Genomic DNA, 20,517 nt, shown 5'->3' with positions numbered 1-20,517 from the left:
GAATGGCATTTTTCTTTTTGGAATATCTTTTCTCGTTTCAGAGATATTGACGTTTTTCTATTATGCAAATTAGAGCAGTGATGATGTCATATTGTTTGCAACTAACAAATGGTAAATACTGAATAAACGATATCTCTGGAAATATTGAAGCAGCGTTCTCGAAACTTGGCGCCACAAATGTACGTCACAAAAGAAACAAAATGACACCCTTAGTGCTGTTGCCATAGCAAATCTTTCAGTTCCAGTCTCTTTCTGTCAAAAAACCAAAAATCTCCATTTGCAACCTCTAAAGTGAAACAAAGGGTCCTACTTGGAACAGACATAGTTCCCATATTGTTTTAACTCCCATCATTAGATTGGGTGGGGTAGATGGTTCTTGGTTTAGTCTTGGTTTAAGACAAAAACTGGGAAACTGCTGTCATAGCAACAGCACTAAGGATGTCATTTTGTTTTTTTTGTGAGGCACATTTGTGGTGCCAAGTTTCGAGAACACTGCTTCAATATTTCCAGAGATATCGTTTATTCAGTATTTTCCACTTTTTAGTTGCAAACAATATGATGTCATTATTGATCTAATTTGCATAATAAAAACATGAATATCTCTAACATGAAAAAAGATATTTCAAAAAGAAAGATGCCATTCTTCTGTATTTTGAAAGGCCTTTCAAATAAGCAGAAATTATTTTTCGTGTCATATACACTTTAAGTGTAGTCAATAAATCTGACAATCTCTTTGACTAAATTAATTGCATGCTCTCTCTGATTTCCATAGGTAACAAACCGTTCTAAACATGGTGAGCCTGACAATTTCCACCCTGCCATGTTGTAGTGATCGTTCTTTTGTGTCATCAAAGGACTGTGATGGAGATAACACCCTTTTATCTGTTGGTCTAATTGCTGTTGCTGCAAGGTCATCATCACTGACTAAAGAGGGCATGGATCTGCTCTCTCTGATGCTGTTCATTGTTGCTGCCACACTTGGCATTGCACTAAAATATTTCCAAAATCAATCTTTAAAACTTTAGAGAACAAAATATTATTATGATCTTATAAGAAAAAATGGAAGATAATCAAAAGCTCTTTAAGCCAACTCATGATAGTTGAACTGCACCCTTGTAATATGCATTACATGAAACATGAGCATTTCAAATATCAAGAGTTCTCTTTAAACACTTTTTGATTATCTTCAACATCAAACAAAGATTTAAACCAATTTTAGTTATGCCCGTTACACTTCTACGTATCACATTTGGTACAGTGTAGTTCAAAGGTAGTACTAAGTACCCTAAAAACGTAATGAAGGTGTTTTACACTAAAGGGATACATTGTTGAGGCCTGACACATGGACAAAAAGTAGAGAATTCATGATTTCTGGTGTAGCAAAGGGTTCTCTCGTTATTAACAAAATCATTAGGAAAACTACCACATTGAAACTCAACCAGCACATGTGCAATAACCTAAGACCCAGACATTGTGCAACTCTTTATGCGACATTATGCACAGCAAGTTGCAGCATGTTTACCTTTGAATGTTGCACACAATGATGCAGAGAAAACAAAAGTCAAGCACTCAAATTTTAAAACAATACATGTACTTGCCAATAAAACTAAAACTCTGAAACTCTTTTTGCACCATTGTTGTTATTTACTATCCAGTAACCGCAAGTCCTCTTGGAGGGCTTTTGTTAGCATTGTTTATCATTCTTTTCCTTGCATTCATATCTCTTAGGAATTCTTAGTTTATATTTACATTCATTTGGTGCATTCTTGTTCACTGAATTGACTTGATAATGACATTGAAAAAATGTTGAAACCCTGTAATTAATTTTTTAACCAAAATGGTTTTAAGTTTTTCAATTTTATTGCAATACTTTATTGTGAAATTTGTAGGACAAGTAAAGAAAGTTGGTGCAACACACTCTATAATTGCGAGTATGAACTCTGGTCCATAAAAGCTATGCTGATAAGAGAAAAAAATCAGTGACATTATTTTCTTGGTTAGATTATGTTATAGTCAATTTTTGTCTCCAATTCTGTGAAGTTCAAGTATTAATATCATCTATGCCAACTCTCCTGGATTACCCCAGAGTCTCCCAGATACAGACCGAATCTCCTGCTCTCCTGTACAAGTCACCAAATCTCCCAGACAAAACAAATAAAAGTGCATAAAATACATTTTTCTAACATATTTTAGGCTGATTTTTGTATTTTGGGGGAAAGTATTTTTGATATTTGATGAATTTTTAAAATTTAATCTGAAGATCTTTACTCTGAACAACACTTTTTAAAGTCAAAAAAAGTAACATTGGCGATCTCCCGGATTTTGATTTTTTTCGGTTGGTATCTCTGTAATATAACAACTAACATTCAGTTATATACAGGTATAAGAAGTGATCACAACATTTTCCAAACAAAATTTATTACACTTTTAATAATCAAGGGTTATAAGACAATAATAAGCACTACAGGTAAACCCAAACAATATTTCAACTGTGCTTCAGCATGCTTTATCAGCCCTTGATGCTAGGGGTGAACTTGCCTGCCAGAAAATCTGCATGACCCAAAGGCCTTTCTGAAATAGAGGGCTGGGTTCCATCAACTTTGTAATTATAGTAATCCAGAAAAACAAACCCACTCCCCTTATCTGCAATTACCACTAGTATAAAATATTAATCAAAAGAAATAATAGATAGATTTAGCTAAGCCTAAAAGCAGAGCTTCTGGGCCTAATTGTTCAAAGCCCAATTAAGCTTAGCCATGATAAGCAAGAATTTTGATTTGAGTTTTATAACTTTACAGTGAGGTTTTCTGTATATTGTTTGACTTTCTGTTTTATTTGTTTTGTTTTCTTTGTGTTTTCCACAAAACAAAACCAGTGAAAACATTCATATACAAGAAAAATTTATACTTCTGTTAACTTTTAATCCTGGGCTAGTGTTAACCCACTTCCAAACAACCTAGCCCTGATTACAAGAAATTAACTTGACGTGAAAAGCAACGGAAAACCAGGTCAGCAGTCAACCGTCAACTTCAAAAAAACATGTGACCTTGATGAGTTCTAAACTTGAGCCCACAATATGGTCATGTGATACTGGTCAGCAGATTTGTTGTTTTGACAGCTGTCAATTGACCATAACATGGATGTCCAATATCAAAGAAAGACCTGTCGAGGAAAAGGTTGTTGTTATTCATCGTGGTAGATGCAATAATAAAGTGTATTATCGTTAACTTTGTCTCACGATGTAGTCACTTGAGATGTAGGTCGCAACGTTTCGACTGCTTACTGCTAGTCTTCTTCAGGCGATAAGGTCGACTGATTGCACGGTATCATTTATCACGGTATCAGTGACTACATCGTGAGACAAACGATAATACACAACAACCTTTTCCTCGACATTGACCAGAAATATGGGCGCACAGCCCTAAGGTTGATTCATCGACATAAGCGTTGCTCACGCAAGCTCGCACGCTATACAAACCATCTCACCTTTCTCACAAGGTGTATTAAGAACCACATTGTTCCAAGAGATCTGCAAGTTCGGCCGCCAGTTCCCACCAGAGGCGCACGCAGAGTCGCTGAACTAGCATCCATGAGATTCCTGAGGGAAAGAATCAGACTGACGCAGAGAGCCAAGGCAGATATGGAGAAAGAAGCCGAATCAACAGCACAGAGCATAACATCTGCTCTTTCTGCGGATGACGCTGCAGAGGTACTCAACAAGGTTAAATCCACTACCCAGCGAGTCTTTAATACCACCAAAGACCGTCAACAGCGCAAGTTTGAGAAACTTTTGCGACAGAAACAGTCTTCTGTTTCTCCTACAACTTTTGTTGACAAAACAAAATGGGTTATCAACTTGTCATCCAGGACCCTTAACGAAGCTGAGGTGTCCCTACTGAAGAAAGGTCTTAATTTCGCCGTGACTCCTACGAGCGTCCCAGCCACCAAGATCATCGCCAAGATTGAGTCAGCAGTCAGGCCACTAGATGCGGAGCGAGCAGACACAGTCAGGAGATCCGTCAACACCATCCTTCAACAGGCACAACCACCCACGCCCAACATCACGAAGGAACAGCAGGAGGCTCTTAAAAGCTTAAAAGAGGACAACTCAATCATGGTCCTTCCGGCCGACAAAGGACGCACTAGCGTAATCCTGGACGCTGACACATACCACGCAAAAATGTCAGCGCTAATTGATTCCGGACCGTACCAGCTACTCAACAAAGATCCGACAGACCGCTTGACCCGGAAGCTATCTGAGAAGCTGCCAACCCTGAAATGGAGTGGACACATATCAGAGGCGGTTTATAATAAGATCAGACCTCGACACAAACAACCACCTAGGATCTATGGTTTGCCGAAGATCCACAAGGCCGACACACCGCTTAGGCCAATTGTGTCGTGTGTCAACACCTTTGCATACGACCTGTCTGCTTTCTTGGCTAACGTATTATCTCCTCTTGCAGGTAACTCGAACTTCACAGTGAAGAACTCAACTGACTTCGCCTCCACCATCGCCAGTGCAGGGATCCAGGACCACGAGATCATGGTGTCTTTCGACGTAGAGTCACTGTTTACCAATGTACCGATCGAGGGCGCCGTAAAAGCCGCGCTACAAAAAATGGAGAATGACGCAGGCCTGGCTGACCGCACGACACTTACACCAGTTCAAATCGCGGACCTCTTGAATTTCGTATTAAGATCTACGTACTTCCAGTACAACGGATCGATTTACGAACAACGAGACGGCACAGCCATGGGGAGCCCTGTATCCGCGGTTATTGCTAATCTCTACATGGAGATATTTGAATAACAAGCAATAGAGTCCGCACCTTGCCAGCCTAAGACCTGGAAACGCTACGTAGATGATACTTTCACCATCCTGGATCGGGATAGAGTTGACGTCTTCCTGCAACACCTGAACAGTCCACAACCATCAATCCATTTCACCATGGAGATCGAGAACAACAACAAGATCGCCTTTCTTGACACGTCAGTTTACAGAGAACCTGATGGCTGCCTTACCACCAGTGTCTACAGGAAACCAACACATACTGATCAGTACCTAGCGTATGATTCACACCACCCTCAGTCAGTAAAGCGCGGTATTGTGAAGTGTCTGTACGACCGGGCTAAACGTCTCGTCACCAAACCATCAGTAATCGCTGGAGAGAAGAAACATCTGTCATCTGTACTTGTTTCTAACGGATATCCCTCCTCTTTTGTACAGAAGATCACAAAGGCACAAACAACCCCAAGAAGAGAGCCTGCCGCGGAATTTAAATCCACCGCCGTTTTACCTTATGTCCAAGGACTTTCGGAGTCTCTCCGCTGCTGCCTAGAACAACAAGGCATTCGCACCGTCTTTAAGTCCGACACAACACTTCGGTCACACTTAGTGCAACCAAAGGACACCGTTAACCCAGCTAAACAAGATGGTGTTGTCTACAGGATTCCCTGTGAGTGCGGCAAAGTCTACATCGGGGAAACAGGGAGATCTATGCAGGAGAGGATCAAAGAACACGACAGGGATATACGACTCGCCCGTACCCAGACCTACGCCGTTTCTGAACACACCCACGAGACCGGCCGCTATCCTATCTGGAATGAAGTCAAGTTTATTGATCGAGATCCTCACTGGTACACACGTAGGGTCAAGGAAGCTATTCACATAAGACTTCACCCTAACAACATCAACAGGGATAGTGGAATTGAAATTCCTGAAGCATGGATACCCACGATCAAGAAACACAACAGGAGAACAGTACAACAGCGGACCACTGAGGGAACAGCTACTCGCTGGAACAATGGAACAATAGGAGGATCGAAATGCACCAATCACAGCCGACCTTTGTGATATAAATGATACCGTGCAATCAGTTGACCTTATCGCCTGAAGAAGACTAGCAGTAAGCAGTCGAAACGTCGCGATCTACATCTCAAGTGACTACATCGTGAGACAAACGATAATACACTTTATTAAAGAAAGACCTATAAACCAAGGCTGCATGTCTCTGTTATCCTCTTAGCTAGAGTATGGCCGCCATCTTGCACGACTCCGTTGTCGTGTGTATACACCCATGAGCAATACCGCTAGCCATTTTTACCATGAGAAAAGTGATTCACGGGTTTCTATGAAGTAGTAGGATGGGTACCAAATTAGCCTGCTGAGACCACCTTTTTAATGTATTCAAAATGGCCGCCAATAAAAGTTCGAGAAAATGTGATGTCACCATGATGTCATCAGGTGGGTCAGGCAGCCAAACTGGTGGGTGGGTCCCTTAGGGGATACCCCTCCCCTAGCTGGGCACTGACATCATGCTAGGGGGATACCCCCTTCCCCTCCATGGGCTGACATCAGGAGGGATACCCCCTCTGGTGAGAATAAAAAAAAGCTGATGCAATATTTTTTGTTAATAGACTCACTAGTCATCCAGTTCAGAACATGATGACCGCTATGGTAAAAGACTCGTTATGGAGACAGATTTGGCGGAACGTGACCATGCCAGAAAAATACAGCCACATATATATGTACGACGGATATGAGGTGGACCAGCTGGATCTGCAAGTGATTTTCACTTATCAAGTGGAAAACCTGTCTTCCACGTTGTATCATTTCATGGCTCACATGGTGATCATGTGAAATGCACTGCCATGCGAGCATTATAGATGCCATGGACAATGCGTATTCACGGAGCAAAGACAGCACGTCCCCGTTTCGGAAACTGTTGGTCGTCCTGATTTGTGGATTGTTCTAAACCTTAGAAAGACATGTTCAAAATTGAATTGTGTGTTGCGGTGACGACAGAGTGAATCTCAGATAGGTCAAGTAATGGTTGTAGCTGCCCTTGTTTTCTTGTCATATGCCGTTTAAAATCACCCATACAGGAAAATGTCCATGAACACACAACACAAGTTCATTTCATTGCAATGTCTTCTAGCTAGTAATGGTCATAAAAGATGCCAGCACTTCAGTATAAATACATTTTTCAACTTGTACACAATCTGGGGATTCACCTACTACCACCATTACCAATGCTGCCGCCAGCACAGTTGTCAATGCAAACGAAACACGCCACCGCCGCCAGCACCATTGTCAATGCCACTGCCGCCTGCACCGTCGTCAGTGCAAACGCCACCGCCACTGCCAGCACTGCCATCAACGCCAATGCCGCTGCCGCCGCTGCCAGCACCGCTGTCAGTGCCAACGCCACCACCACCACCGCCGCTGTCAACGCCAACAATTCGCCACCGCCATTAATGCCAACCCATTGACTGGAAGTGTATGACGTTTATCAACGAACACACAACACTCTGAAAAATTTATAAAAGGAAGTATGTCGTGAGACGTTTGGTCAGACCATACAGCTTACAATGGAGTACAATGAGAGGGACGTTAGTGATGATGAACAGATGGTGGATGAGGACAAACACGACAAGGGTGATGAATATGGAGAACCAAAGGACGAATCAGAAGAGGAAGAAGATGACAAACCAGAGGAAGAAGATGAAGAACCAAAGGGGGGAGAAGATGAAGAAAAAATTCCATGGGTAGGCATTCAAGATGAAGTCGAGGTGCAACATAAGGAAAAACTTGAAGCCTTGATAACCGAGTTTCAGAAACTTGGCGATTCACAGGAAGTGGCAGTTGTTAAGGCATACAATAGCCTGCTTCCTCTTTACAGAGAAGACCTGAGAGATGCGTTGTTGGAAGATCTGAAATGGATGCATGCCTTGAAAAAGGACCCCATCTATCGAGAAGTAGTGGCAACCAGAGACAAATTAATGGAGGAAAAGAGATATGACTGGTTAGAATCCACAGAACTGGCCATTCACGAGGCAATTTCTACTGAGCAGGCTGTTTACAGAACAACAGGTTCCTGGAGAGTGAAAACTGCTGATGCTGTTTGACATAATTCAAAGAATACGTACTTTGAATTCTAAGATATGCTTTAACAGTTTTATTAAACACCTGTATTTACAAGATTTAGTGTTGTTTGATGGGTTGTAGAACTCCAATATACCCTGGTTCATCTTTTAATACATTAAAATGAAAGTGTATTTCCTCTAGGGTTTGTGGGTAATGGTCCATCGCTAAATACCCATAGGGCTGAGTAGTGGCTTGTCCATACAGAGGCATAAAATGTTTCACATCACCCATCCATTGTTGCCCCAGTGTTTTAACATAATGGGTGTCAGCTGGATTTCTAAAATGGATCGTGTATTGATAGTTGCGATTCATTCCAATGCTGTGCTTGCCTAAGGCATGCGGGTTTTGTGTGACCACAATCACGAAGAGATTGAAGTGATGAGCCTTCTTAGTGAGTAAATCCATCACTTGGTTTGAGTCAACAGTTTCTCTCATCAAGTCATCTAGCACTAACAGACTAGGACGTTGTTCTGGGGGAAACACTTCTTCCCAAGGGATGGTTGGTATTCCTGAGTGAAAGGTAACACCCATGTTGTCTTGCATTCTTGTGAACATCGGTTGCCAGGAGGAGCCATAACAGTACAAGGCTTGTCGAAAACATACACAGTCTCAAGTGTCATCTCAAAAATAGGTAACTGTATCCTGTATCAGTTTGGACAACCTGAACCATGTGGTCTTTCCACTCAAGGTGGGTCCCACGATTTGCATCCTGCCTGGTACACAAAAATGCAGGTCGTAGGTCTTGTTCGTACTCTGCAAGTTGGCTTCTAACCAGAGTAAGAAGGGTGTGGTACTTGTCTTGGGTGTCAGCTCACCGGGTATGTGGGGGCCAAGTTGCAGGGATTGAGAGTCTGATCACTTAGGACAAGTCCTTTGATGGCGGAGTCTAACATCTTTACGACTGAAGACTTTACCACACTGGCAAGGGTAGCAGGTCTAGTCATGAACACTTGTCATATGCCATTTAAAATCACCCATACAGGAAAATGTCCGTGAACACACAGCACAAGTTCATTTCATTGCGATGTCTTCTAGCCGGTAATGGTCGTAAAAGATGCCAGCACTTCAGCATAAAACTCTGACATCCATAATAAAACAACTAGATACTGTAATCTAAATTTAAGCTGCCGTCGCTACAAGAGATGCACGGAAGGTGGCCAGACATTCACTGTAAGAGCAATCCAAGAATGGAACAAGCTAAATGTCGATCTTAAGCGTAGTCTAAGCACAAAGCATTTTAAAGGATCACTTTTTAAAAAAGTCAATTTACTACTCAATCATTTACTAGTATCTAGCAGTTTTACATTTTTACTACTTAGATATTGTAAATTAGTCATATTTATAGGTTGTACATAGTGATTTTAATTAATTTCCTTTTTGTGTTTATTTCGAGGCCATTAGTTTATCAGTTTTGCTACTGTCAGATGTTACCCTCTCCAGTAAAGTCAGCCCCACAATCAACGCCAAGTTGGCTTGAGATCATGTATAATTAGTAATTAGTGGATAAGACAATGGAATTTGTTGCAAAAGGTCTTTCCAATGATACCCAGATCAGAGTGATCAGCTCAATGGAGCCTGAAATATGCACGAAAATGCTCACAAATTTGAGTGAAAAACCCAGAGCAAAATTTCCTGCGACTACACGTGGATACTCCAGGGTAAAAATTGCCCGTCTCAATGATGCTGGAAGCAAGCCCAGTAGAAGGTCAATCACTGCAGCAAAAAGATAAGAAAAGGGGAAACAGGAAAGGCAAAAAAAAACAATTAAAAAATGAAAAGCCTAACGACGTAGGTCACTTTCTCGAAATTTTGATTTCTGTGTATCTACAAGCAAACATGTCGTAAAACGCGATGCCAGTGGAAAGAAAAGCATGCTGTCGTGTTGCAAATGTCTTTTTGAGTAGATTGGAGTTAATTTGGCCCATATCCAGCCTGAAAATCTCCAAAATGTCCACAAAATGCATTTTTGGCAAAAAGTTCTGGGATTCAATGGGTTAAAACCGGTTTTGAGATCCTGTGTGTGCTAAACATGTGCTTTGCAATTGACAAATTCAGGGTACTGTGTTCAGCAATATGCTGATGTAACTGTCAGTTGCTGTATCCAACACACCAGTAGTCCATATCACATGGATCACATTTAAATAGTACACAGAGCATTGTTTGCTGACGATTTTTGGCTTCTGTTCCCTGGGTTTCAGAAAGTCTCTGATTTTTTGCCTTGTGAACACTGGTTGTGATCACGTGCTGATTTTGCTGCTCAAGGGCTTTAGCTGATTTCTTGTGTTATTGGCTAATCTTTGGTCTTAAACGGAATGGTGATCACGATGGGTTCCTTGCTGGAGTTTTCTTTAGGCACACTGGACCTGGTGCCAATGGTTTGGTTGTGTATGAATGCCTTAATTGTTGAATCAATTAACTTTGTTGGATAGTGAAGTTCTGCAAAGGTGGTCTAGAGAAGCTCGCACTTGTTGGTGAAAGCTTACCAAGTTGATGACAGTCAATAGGCTCCGTATAGCATTGTTTTTAATAGGCTTGTATGGTAGCAATTGATGGTCAACATGACTATCATAATGTAGATAAAGCCCAGTGTTCGTTGGCTTTCTTTTTTTTTTAAATGCGATTTTATTTACAAGACAAACACTTACACTACTTAAGATAGTAATATTATACTTACATTTACACTTACACTGTACTTGCTACTTACACTACTTATACTTGCACTATTTATACATGCACTAGTTACAATACTTATATTACAGTATTTTTTTCCCTGTCATGCAATAAAAAAATAATGGAATGGTAATGGAAGTGCCTGTATATAATATCTCATAAGTGCATTGGAAATGGTACTGATCTCCACTCATACATGTAGTACTATTTAAACACAAAAAATAAATAAATCCATCCAACATTACAGGACTCAAAGTACCAGTGTGTCTCACATGCAACTCTGCATACCTCTTTCAGACCCTTTTTCTCAAGTAGAGAAGAAAAATATGGCAATTCATATTTTTTTTTGGTTGGTTGCATCCTTTCTCCAGTAGTCAACATTACAGGTGGATTTGCTCATAATTTTGACACATTGCAAGTAGGCTTCCATGCAGACCAGTTGTTTTTGCAATACATCATCAATGGGTAAATTGTCTCGACGCAAGGGAAGTGATTTGAAATAAGCTCAACTTTTTAGAAAACTGTTAGACACATAAAAGCAGCTCATCAGCAAAAGTACTATTAATGGAAGTAATTATCAGTGAAGCAGCCAGGCAAAGTTCTGTTCACAGCTGGTCAATTTGCCCAATGCCTGGCCCATAATGAAACCCTTGCAGAAATATATAATTATATGTGTATGTACTACTTTGTTTTATTTCAACTCCAAATGATAACAACTGAAGCGTGGTTGTAACATATGCTGTTATCTTAAGTTTTTATTCTTTATTTTGTTTAAGTCAGTTAACTTAGAAATTACATATTGACCAACAGTGCTGTGTGCCTACCTCGGCTGACGACCACAGAGATAAACATCAGGCTTGCTAATTGCCATATCACCAATAAATAAGGAGTAGTGACTCCCAGCTGCAACGTCCCAGATCATGACATCTGAAAAACACTGAATCAAGTGCAAATGTTCATAGAAACACGTACAAAAGAAAAATATATGGCATTTTAGAAATCAACTTTCATTTTAAAGTGGTTGTACATATATGACGAAAATCGCATCTTTCCTATCTAAGCCATTTTAAAACATAGACAGGTAATCTGTACGAGAAGAAAAATGCTTGTTACGCCACAAAATGTAATAATCGCCACAAAATGTAATATCAACACAAAATGTAATAAGAATCGCCGCAAAATGTAATAACATTGAAACAAAATGTAATAAAAAGGTCAACACAAAATGTAATGCATGTAACTTTTCAATGCAAAATGTAATAACTTTTCTAACGCATATTGTAATAACACAAAATGTAATAACTCTCGAACAATATGTACGATATCTCGAAACCAGTATTATGACTCGGCCAATGTTATCCTAATGTAGGTGAATGCTATTATTTGGTTCAACTTGGTGTACAGGCAAAATCAGGTGGTACATCGGCTTGTAACCCCTTCATACTTTCACAATCTTCAACTTCAGAGATTATATGTTTCAAATAAGCGCTGCATTGGTATTGAAGGGTGTGGTGATTGGAATATATGAGTACAGTCATTTCTCACCTTGAAGACACCTCGCTATTTCAAACACCCCACTAATATGGACAGCTGCTGAATCCCGAGCAAAAATTATAGACTTTTGATTGAAAGAAACTTCCATTATTACGGACTTTCGATTGCTTTAACAGACTTAACCAACACATGTTCCAGTCCTGACACCGGAACATGTGTTGGTTAAGTCTGTAAAAGCGATCGAGAGTCCGTAATAACGGAAGTTTCTTTCAACTTAAAGTTCATAATTTTTTTTTAAGTTTTGAGTTGACTGTACCCATATACTTCAATCACCACACCCTTCAACAACAACACGGTGCCTATTCAAAACACTATCTCTGGAGTTGAAGATTGTGAAAGTATGATGGGTTACAACATGATATTCCACCTGATTCCAATCCTCAGAGCTTTCAAACTGAAAGCTACTGCACATTTTTTTTTTTTCGAAACAAAACCTGTACATCAAATTCAACCAAATATTCAATTCACCTACGTGTCACAATATTACCTATGTTAGGATAATGTTGGCGAAGTCATAATACTGGCTTCAAGATATTGTACATGTCATTCACAAATTATTACATTTTGCCTTAATACAATATGTATTACAAAAGTTATTACATTTTGCATTGAAAAGATATTACATTTTGCGTTGACTTTTTTATTACATTTTGCGTCAATGTTATTACATTTTGCATTAGTATTACATTTTGCAACGATTCTTATTGCATTTCACGTTAGTATTGCATTTTGTGTTGATTATTACATTTTGTGGTGTAACAATGCTGTTTACTATTTTCAAATATCTCTTTTCATTCCAGAGATATTCAAGTTTTTTAAATATGCAAATTAGCTAAGTGATGACATCATAAACTCAACCAGATGTTGATCAAATATGATGTACAAAGATATCTCAGCCAATTTGAATCAGAAATGTTTGATTCTTCCTGTTAAATGTGCAATGTTAATATTTACAAAGAACTTTACATCAGGAAATGCGAAGTCTGCCATGAAACATTCAGCAGCTTGTAAATCGAATCAGCAGATAAATGGACAAGAAGGAAAACAGAAAAAGAGAAATGATGGCTGAATAGCTTTTGCACAGGCTTACTTGGCAAGCCAAGTCAAGTGCGGATATCTGTTGACATTAGAACTAAATGATTGTGTAATTCATCAGCCTGAGGAGCATCTGAAAAGGCTGCCATATGCATGTCAGACATCAGCAATTAAATAGACTGGTAATTCTGTGGCAATCAACTTGTGTGCCAGAAGAGGGCAGCGACAAAACATTTCTTTGCGATTTGTGTTTGCTTTCAAATTTGGGAATGTGAAGACCGAGCAAAATCACCAAGTCTATCACTTACAAGACAAAAGCAATCAACAAAAGTGAAAATTTCTGTGTAAAAAATGGCAAGACGCAAGGGATAAACAAATGAAGCGAAATATGAGTCTGCCGATGATATTGCCAGGAAAATTGTTAATGCTCAACTCAAAGGTTGATACACTTTAATTGGAGATCATTGACTTGGTTAAAAAATCACGTTTTGTTGATAACTCATTTGCATTTCAAGTTTTCAAAATAATTTTTTTGGAAATTCAGATAATAAGTCTTGAATTTGGTGTGAAAATATTTTTTCAACAAAATCAGCCCTTGAAGGTCTACAATAACCTTAAATGACTTCATAAGACAGTTAATGTTGATAGGTAAGAACACTGTTCTATCCAATTTGGTTTTTTTTCTTTTTTCTTTTTTCAATGAAAAAGTGTAAATCAACAAAAACATTCACTGCAACCTTTAAATATTGACACTAGCTGGGGGTCTCTTGGTCCGTTGACTACCACTCTGTTAAAGATAATTGAAGGCTTTCGTGCAAAAAGGGCATATATAACATTTTGGGCTGATATTTATTTTTTGCAGGATCAAGCTAATTTTTGGTAGACTGACTTGTTTTGACATGAAAAGCATCGTTGCATAATTGTTTTTGTTGATTTGTGCTTCGTTTTCAAGAAATAACATATGCAAAAAACTCAGTTCTCCAAGCGCCATCTTTTGGAGCAAATCCTTCCGAGGTGGATTTTGACGCGGCGCGAACTTAAACGGTTACTTTTAGCAGCTTCAACAGTACAGCTTTTTTAAATAGACGTTTTGATTTTTGAAAGAAGTAGAGCAAAAGACCAGAAAAAAAAAATCGACCGACCTCGTATTGAACCGGTGTCACAACAAAACGAACTCGAATCCTGCCTGTTCAGCGCCTTATTCGCATGCGCTAACGAAGCAACAGTAAGAGAATGGTGTAATTATATGAATAATAAAACTAGTGGCAAATACCATACCTCAGTGACTTCATCATTTAGCAAAACAAAGGTTGTTTTTCGCTCAACAAAAGATCTCCAAAAGATACATTTGTGTGTACCCTTGGAAAACTGAGTTTTTTGCATACATTATTTCTCAAAAACAAAGTGCAAATCATCAAAAACAATTACGCAACGATGCTTTTCACGTCAAAACAAGTCAGTCTGCCAAAAATTAGCTCGATCCTGCAAAAAATAAAAATCAGCCCAAAATGCTACATAATTATGTCCTTTTTGCACGAAAGCCTTCAATTACTGTTGCTAACTGTGTTTGACAAAGGAGGATCAATTTGGCAGCTACTCTCTGATGTTATCAGGGTAACTTGTAAATTAATGTAAGCAGAACCATTCATTTTTCACTCAACAGCTGTCTTTCATCACAATGCCATTTTGACTTAATCATTTCAGGTCACCCAAACACTTGTAATGAGTACAACCCTACCAGTAAAACAGACCACAGAAACAGTATTGAGTGAGTTTGATGAATGGTCCAATCATCTCCACTAATGTACTAAGCAAACATAAATTTTCATGAGTCATCAATAAGGATGTTTACCCTGTACTTAGATAGTGACATCATTTATCATTATTTACATGCATCAGGTAAGCCATTATATAAGGGTCATACAAACAATAAAGGCTAATTTAGCCACTTTCTAATACAAAGATTCAATGCAGTAACCTCACAACTACATGTACTTCTAATTCCATAATTACCCTGATTTTCTTGGGTTGTAAGGCCATGCTTTTCTTGCGTCCTAACTGACCACAAGAGTTGTCTCCCCAGGAGAAGACCTGCCAGAATGAAAGTAGATCAGATTATATATTCTTAGTACTTTAGTATTTTCCTGATTTCTATTTTTTTTTTTTTTTTTGATAATCCAAGCAAAAAGGGCAAATCTCTCCATCAGAGAAGGTACATAATTTATTTTGCAGCAGTTCTAACCTGAGAACAAACTGTTTGAGCCAATGAATGAAAGGTTCCAGCTGCTAACTTGATTACTCCAACATCACTTAGCTCTTTCACACAGCATGGGTAAAATCTGTAAAGGTAACATTACCTTGAGTGAAGCTATTCAAAAAGGTAACTAAAGGTGGATCTAGTGTGATCAATACCCGTTAGTCAATATGTTTTAGCAAACAAGGACGAAATTTGTAGAAGATAACATCAACCTCTGTCATGCAACAGTCATGAACCTTCCAACTTATGCTCAGAAAACAGGGCTCAAAATAATTTTCAGACTGTGCCCAACCATGATGACCAGCCAAACTAATTTTAGCTTGGTCACATCTCGTTTGTGACCGGTCAAGAAATTTCAAAAAAATCAAAGTAATGATGGCCCAACAACCCAAAAATATAATTTGTTTCTTCCAGTTGTTGCTAGACCATTTAAAGGTGGCTCATTACAGAGAATAGCTTAAGACTCAAAAAAAGATAGCCTTGGCAGGGCTCAGCAGCTCAATGAAGTGGCATGCTGTTTGTTGAATTCTAGCCATCTTCCAAAGAAAAAGTATTGAATGGATGCACATTTGATGAAACTTTGAATTTTGCGATCGGTATGTTGAATCACATGACTGTTTTTTTTTTTTTCACATGTTCTACAAAGACTCAAAAAAAGATAGCCTTGGCAGGGCTCAGCAGCTCAATGAAGTGGCATGCTGTTTGTTGAATTCTAGCCATCTTCCAAAGAAAAAGTATTGAATGGATGCACATTTGATGAAACTTTGAATTTTGCGATCGGTATGTTGAATCACATGACTGTTTTTTTTTTTTTCACATGTTCTACAAAGACTCAAAAAAAGATAGCCTTGGCAGGGCTCAGCAGCTCAATGAAGTGGCATGCTGTTTGTTGAATTCTAGCCATCTTCCAAAGAAAAAGTATTGAATGGATGCACATTTGATGAAACTTTGAATTTTGCGATCGGTATGTTGAATCACATGACTGTTTTTTTTTTTTTTTTCCACATGTTCTACAAAGAATTTATGTTCCCGAAATTGTTAATAATAATAATAATAATAACAACAACAACAACAACAATAATAATAATAATAATAATAATAATAATAATAATAATAAAGGAACTTCCACTTCAAATTTCTCCACAGGAGAATAGCTACAAACTCTTTTCTGTTTAAAATTAAACTTTCGGAATCAAATCTTCATTGCTTTTGTCAAATGGCACAAGAAACTTGATCCTTGATTTTCACCTGTGCCAATGCACAACAATTTGTTGCATTACTACGAATACAGCTACAGTTACACTACACGTGTTGGTAAGTTTCTTAACGATGTGACTAAAAATTAAGTTCTAAAGTGTAAGCCCTAAAAGACCTTAACTCTGTTGCAGTCATATTTAGAGGGAGTTTTAGCTCACGAAAAACTAATGATCAATTATCATTCACTTATCATAGTGGGTAGAATTTGGTCACATGCTAGGCAACAAGTTGAGAAAGTCTCAAATTTCATTTGTGAACATATAAAATAACTTTACAGATAAAGATATTGATAAGGCCTTCAGCTTTTGTTGGTTTATAATTATTTTCATCCACTTTGTAACAGTAACTTCTATCAGTTGGTTCTGAATTAGATACTGGGTTTGTGTTCAATGTTACATTTACGGCTTCATGGAAACAACCGGAAGCAGACTGCAGAATGAGTGTTTTGATGTCCCGGGGTCTGATAGTGCCTAAGTTGGAAACAACTAGACAAAATAATGAGTGAAATGTTTTGTTTTGGTATCTTGTTTCGTTGATTTTTGTGCAGCAAAAGTGAAAGAAATGACAAACATCTTGACATCTGCAGAGCAATACCTTCAAGACTTATGCCAACAAAGAAAGGTGCTCTGTGGCAAAAGTGTGATAGTTACACTAAAGTGTCATGAAAAGCTGACTCGGATCAGATTCCCTTTGCTGTATGGAAAACCTACACCATTCGAAAGGCTAAATATTTTTCCAAATTGAAAACCTCTGCTGTTCATACAGATGATTATTTTTCCAACGGATTGCAGCAGCCATTCAAACGGCTGAATATTTTTCTGAATAGATAACCGCAGCTGTTCAAACTGCATCCTATCGATCTTAAACACATAATGTAAGCGAACAACATTTAGCCATTCTAACAGATACCTGTTGGTGTACGTTTTCACATGAGAAGTCATAAAAATTATTGTATTTTTACAAAGAGATAAACTCTAAGATTTACAGTTGAGGATTTTATCATTTATTTGAGAATGAATAATGTGACCGGTCAACATTGACTGGTCACCACTGACCGATCATCATGACTGGCAAGTGAAGTTTATGGCCGCTCAAGTCACCATTCTGGCTGGACCTTGTCCATTGACTGGTTGTTATTTTGAGCCCTGGAAAAAGTACTTATCATGAACAAAGTCAAAGACTCTCTGTCTAGGACAAAAGAGGTGAAGAAAGTGCAATCAAAAAATTGATATTTTACTATGTAAATAATCAATAGAATAACACATAATTAGAGAGTTAATGAGGAGGCTTGCAAATCAAGACAAGTGTAGGTTTTCTTAAAAATCATATTTTGAAAACTTGTTTCCAGCATTCCGAAGTTCAACATCTATTATTTTCATGCTGTATAATAATCACATAGTATTCTACATTTTCATCTAAATTCTAAACATTTGGCAATTGATAATAGACTTTGAACATCCAAAACATATTTTGTATATAACTTACTTATATTATTACGACAAAACTCTGAATAAAATCCTTAAATGACTGCATTAGAATGATGACAAATTGGTAAGTAATAACATGCTCTGCTTTTAATGTAGGCTATGAGGGTTGCAAAACATACATGTAGACTATATATGCTCATGGAATCATCGCATGGAATACTAAATCATAGTCTTTACCTATCTTCTGTGTCTCCCAGGCCAAGCTGTCCACAGCCTCCCCTCCCCCATGACCACACCTGAGTGTTTGCTCCAGCTAGTTTAAATTTGCTCCCAGCTGCATCACAAAGACAAAGACCAAGCAAACCACACTGTTTACAAGGGGTATTTATCATCACAGCTCTGGGAGGATCAAAATGAGAAATTTGTCCAGGTACTGAAGTCGTAAACATGCCAGTCACTGATCCTACTACGGCACTGGTCAATTTGCTGAGGTTCACGTCAGGTCTGATCAGTCTGCTACCAACAGCACTGTAAAAACCAGATGAATTCTTACTAACCACTGCACCCACTGTTTCCTTTGGTTTCCTGTCCTGACAAACTTTTGAAAGAGAATCCTCTGAGTCAGAATCAGTGCTTGCAAAATATGTAACACTTGTAGCACTTGTAAGACTAAAGGGAGAAACATCAGAGAGATATTCATCTGGTGAATTGGAATAAAAACTGTTTTCATTTGATTCTGTAGTTTCAATGGAAGTGAAAGATTGTGTTTGAAAAGACTCAGTTTTCTCACTGTCTATGTTCACAGATTTGTCGATCCTGGCTTCCTGTAATGCACTTTTGCAAACAATTAGAGATGCACCATTGCTGTTTGTACTTCTCTCAATAGATGAGTGAGATGCAACTTCTCCCTCATCTTGGCCAGAAACAACAGCACCTGCATGGACACCACAACTACTTAATGGCTTCAATTTACTTTGTTCATTATTCAAGATTTTTTCTTTACTCTGATCCTGGCCCAAATTAAGCACTGTACATGTGTTGGCCACAACCCCAGATGTACTCCCAGCTCTTTTCTCAGTGACAACAGGCTCATAGCTGAGATAAGTTCTTGTAACACTAGGTTTTGCAATGTTTGATGAGCAAGTAACCATGTCAACTGTTAAAGTTCTATGCGACTCATGCTTTCCCATGATCAGATGTTTTGGGGATGATCTCTTTGACAGTTTTCTTTGCTTCTTCCTTAATTTTTCCCGTTTTGGAGGTTTTCCTGTCAGTGACGTTAAATCTTTATCGCCCCTTGAAAGCATGAAAGTAGGATATGACAGATCCCCTTGAATAACAGCTAGACTGTGATATGCTCCACAGGCAACTGATGTAACATGCTTTCCAATTAAAAACTCTATTTGGGTTGGTATTGTTACTTGATCAATCTCTACACCATGTCCCAGCTGACAACCGGTACCCCATGACCAGACCTCGCCATCAGTAGACACTGCGAGTGAGTGGGAATCTCCACATGCAATTTGTATGATCACAGGTTCGCTCGTCTTTTTGTCTTTGTCTTGCTGCGTAGAAGGATTTGTTTCTCTGGTATCCCGGGTATTAAACCGTTCAAACTGGACTCGTGTAGGTTGGTTAACCAGTTTTATATCTCCAATACCACACTGTCCACTCGACGAATCTCCCCAGAAGAAGATTTCATTACTTGCACAAACGACACCACTGTGCTGACCGCCGCAAGAAATCTCAAGCACACGTTTCTCACGAAAATAATGAATAACTGTCGGTTCCCGACGAGGCTTAAGGTCACCAAGACCGAGCTGGCCAAAAGAATTATCCCCGACGGAAAGCAACTGGGAATCAAACGTAAGAAGCAAAGTGTGGCTATTTCCTAAGGCTACCTTTGATATTCCAGTACTTAATGCGACGCTCCTTATGCGAGGTTCTAAGTTCGTCGACCTCCAGAAATATGCAATTCCCTTGGCAAAATCATCCTTGCCATCTTTTTCTTCCTTTGACGGATTCATTTATCGACATTTACACCACCAGTTGCCTACAGGTTTAGTTTACACTTCATGGTAACATGCAATATAGTCTCCCTGTCGTCTCCCTGAACATGGCTGAAAAATGTCTGCGCATGTGCAGGATCTCCAGCGGAACGATTCCATTCTCGTCCCCAGTGCTACTCGTCTTAAAATGTCGTTGACGAGTAGCTCTTGATACACCCAAAAATTCGATTTTGGGGTGTAAAAATGAATGTGCAGCAGAAGTGAAAATTACAAAGCTCTACGCATTCCATTTTACTTCCGGCCCGAATGGCGGCACCTTCGCTCAGTTGACACTGGCGCGCATTTTGTACTGATCGGTATTAATTCAGTACGCCGATG

The 20,517-nt window shown here is 39.0% G+C and overlaps 2 protein-coding genes across 2 annotated transcripts in view; one reads left to right on the top strand and one right to left on the bottom strand.

Moving 5' to 3' along the window:
• The window catches only part of LOC145470011 (uncharacterized), a 130,968-nt gene extending 122,336 nt beyond the window's left edge, over positions 1-8,632 (top strand). The window contains exon 2 of the mRNA XM_081453842.1: positions 7,283-8,632. Within this exon, the coding sequence (XP_081309968.1) occupies positions 7,375-7,911 (537 nt within the window). The 5' untranslated portion in view covers positions 7,283-7,374 and the 3' untranslated portion in view covers positions 7,912-8,632. The remainder of the gene's footprint in view (positions 1-7,282) is intronic.
• Positions 1-20,252, bottom strand: part of LOC145469933 (alsin-like) — a 69,319-nt gene extending 49,067 nt beyond the window's left edge. Inside the window, exons 1-5 of the mRNA XM_081453753.1 lie at positions 18,368-20,252; positions 15,432-15,528; positions 15,203-15,280; positions 11,425-11,537; positions 782-989 (exon numbers count right to left, since the gene is read on the bottom strand). Coding sequence (XP_081309879.1) covers positions 782-989; positions 11,425-11,537; positions 15,203-15,280; positions 15,432-15,528; positions 18,368-20,157 — 2,286 coding nt within the window. The 5' untranslated portion in view covers positions 20,158-20,252. The remainder of the gene's footprint in view (positions 1-781; positions 990-11,424; positions 11,538-15,202; positions 15,281-15,431; positions 15,529-18,367) is intronic.
• Positions 20,253-20,517: the final 265 nt, after the last annotated feature.

The sequence above is a fragment of the Orbicella franksi genome, chromosome 15, assembly GCF_964199315.1.
Source record: "Orbicella franksi chromosome 15, jaOrbFran1.1, whole genome shotgun sequence".
In the NCBI taxonomy this organism is placed as follows: Eukaryota; Metazoa; Cnidaria; class Anthozoa; order Scleractinia; family Merulinidae; genus Orbicella; species Orbicella franksi.
The sequence above is the reverse complement of the archived record's forward strand: the minus strand, read 5'-3'. Positions and strand labels throughout refer to the sequence as shown.